This window comes from Odontomachus brunneus, unplaced genomic scaffold (assembly GCF_010583005.1).
Source record: "Odontomachus brunneus isolate Ranch 3 - 2012 unplaced genomic scaffold, Obru_v1 Obru_scaffold_280, whole genome shotgun sequence".
NCBI lineage: Eukaryota > Metazoa > Arthropoda > Insecta > Hymenoptera > Formicidae > Odontomachus > Odontomachus brunneus.
In genome coordinates, this window is record NW_022639730.1 from 188,195 (window position 1) to 189,970 (window position 1,776).

Genomic DNA, 1,776 nt, shown 5'->3' on the forward strand with positions numbered 1-1,776 from the left:
TAAGTGTGAATAGAAAATATATGTTTTTAGATAAGTGTATTGTTGATTCCTTAAGTTGTGCGATTATATTTTCAATGGGTGTAAGTTGGGGTAGTAATCTTCCCAACTTGGCGTTATCTATGTATGATATTATGTCCTTAAGGGGAGATATACACCTAGCATGGTCGAAAAAATCGATTTTTTTTTTGCATTTTCTTGATGCTTGAGGTCTCAAGAATATCTGATTAAAATTGCAAGTCAATATCTCGATAAATAACGAAGTTACAGCCGAGAGAGTAAACCGTCTCCGAGAGCGCGCCGTACCGCCTGTTTTGCGGCCGAGCCGAGAGGCAGCGACCCTTCGAAGAGAGCGTGTCTAGACCTGTTTTACGATTCTATTGTGTTTTCGGGCGTGGTCGGGTCCAGGTATAACGGAAATATCACACGACCGTTATTCTTTGCCGGAAATTGGACGCGTTTCGTCAGTAGCTTGCCGTTCGTGCAACTGTGCGTTACAGTGAGTTTTCGTCTGTGAATACATATTCTGAGGAAAATGGATAACAGATATAAAGGTTCTCGGGAAGCTCATCAATCCGGATCTTTTCGCAAAGATCGAAGCAAGAAGAAGATACCGCCCAAAAATCGAAATACTGCCGAAAAAGTAGAACTTTCCGACGAGAATATTAGTTCCAGTGCCAAAAAATTGAAGACTGATCGTGAGACATCCGCACCAGAAGATCCAAACATCGGGTATCGAATTTTGAATTTTCTGGCAGTGTTTTCTGCCTTATCGGAATGTGTAAAATGCAAAAAGGATACACACAAAACAGCAATGAGAGCTTCAACCAACTTATTTGGAAGATAGCTCCAAAAACGATGCACAGCGGGGCCAAAATTGTTAACATTGCTGCATTTCTTGCAACATGCACGTTCAACAATGGTGTCACGTCATTGTTAGAAATTATGAACGTATTAGGAATATCAGTCGGATCGGGCGCGCACTTGTACGCTGCGCAAGAAGACGAAACTCGCATAGCGAAAGCCGAGCTGCAAGCGCAAGAACAGACTAAAGAAGGTCGAATACGGCGCCGACAACAAAATTTAGAAAATATGAACATTCCGTCGACCGTAGAAGACTTACACTATGGGCCTGGTATCGATGATTCCATGTAAGTTGACAAATTTAATGATTTATTCATTCCCAAATTTTCAAACGCGTTTTTCTCAAAACCACGTTTTTCAAATCGGTACCCAAAATTTCTCGAAAACCAATGAACCGATTGCCTTGAATTTTTTTGTGGTTATTCTATACATCATTATCTAGTACTTGTCATGGGATTTTTTTTTTCGTTGCTTAGTTTTTGTTTTATAGGCAAAATAATAACTAATTTTTGGTCGAAAAATCGCTATGTTATGTTCAAACGTCCGCCATTTTGTCATAAATCGATATTTTCAAAATCGGCCATGACAAGTACTAGATTATAGTATCTAATTTAATAATCTTTTTGGTTTTTTTGTTTCAGATGATTTTTGAAGAAACGCCAGTGGGTACCGTTTACCCGGATTTTTTTACGGCGCTCCAAAGATTATACCACAACCTCGTCAATTTTTGATTTTTTTTAATAAAAAAAATTGGACATATTCCTGAATGTGTATACTTTTAGATAGAAAAACCCCCAATCCGAAATTTCAAATAGTTTTCCTTAAAAAAATTCACAAAGATGACCTTTTTTTCCGGCTCCTAGGTGTATATCTCCCCTTAATTAAATCCATATTTTTTGTTAAATTCAAATGATT

The 1,776-nt window shown here is 38.1% G+C and overlaps 1 protein-coding gene across 1 annotated transcript; it reads left to right on the forward strand.

The window, feature by feature from the left end:
• Positions 1-285: 285 nt before the first annotated feature.
• LOC116853143 lies at positions 286-1,566 on the forward strand. The gene is made up of 2 exons (XM_032834041.1): positions 286-1,148; positions 1,503-1,566. Exons 1-2 carry the CDS (start codon positions 775-777, stop codon positions 1,504-1,506), a joined length of 378 nt encoding a protein of 125 aa, XP_032689932.1. The 5' UTR covers positions 286-774; the 3' UTR covers positions 1,507-1,566.
• The last annotated feature ends 210 nt before the right edge of the window (positions 1,567-1,776 follow it).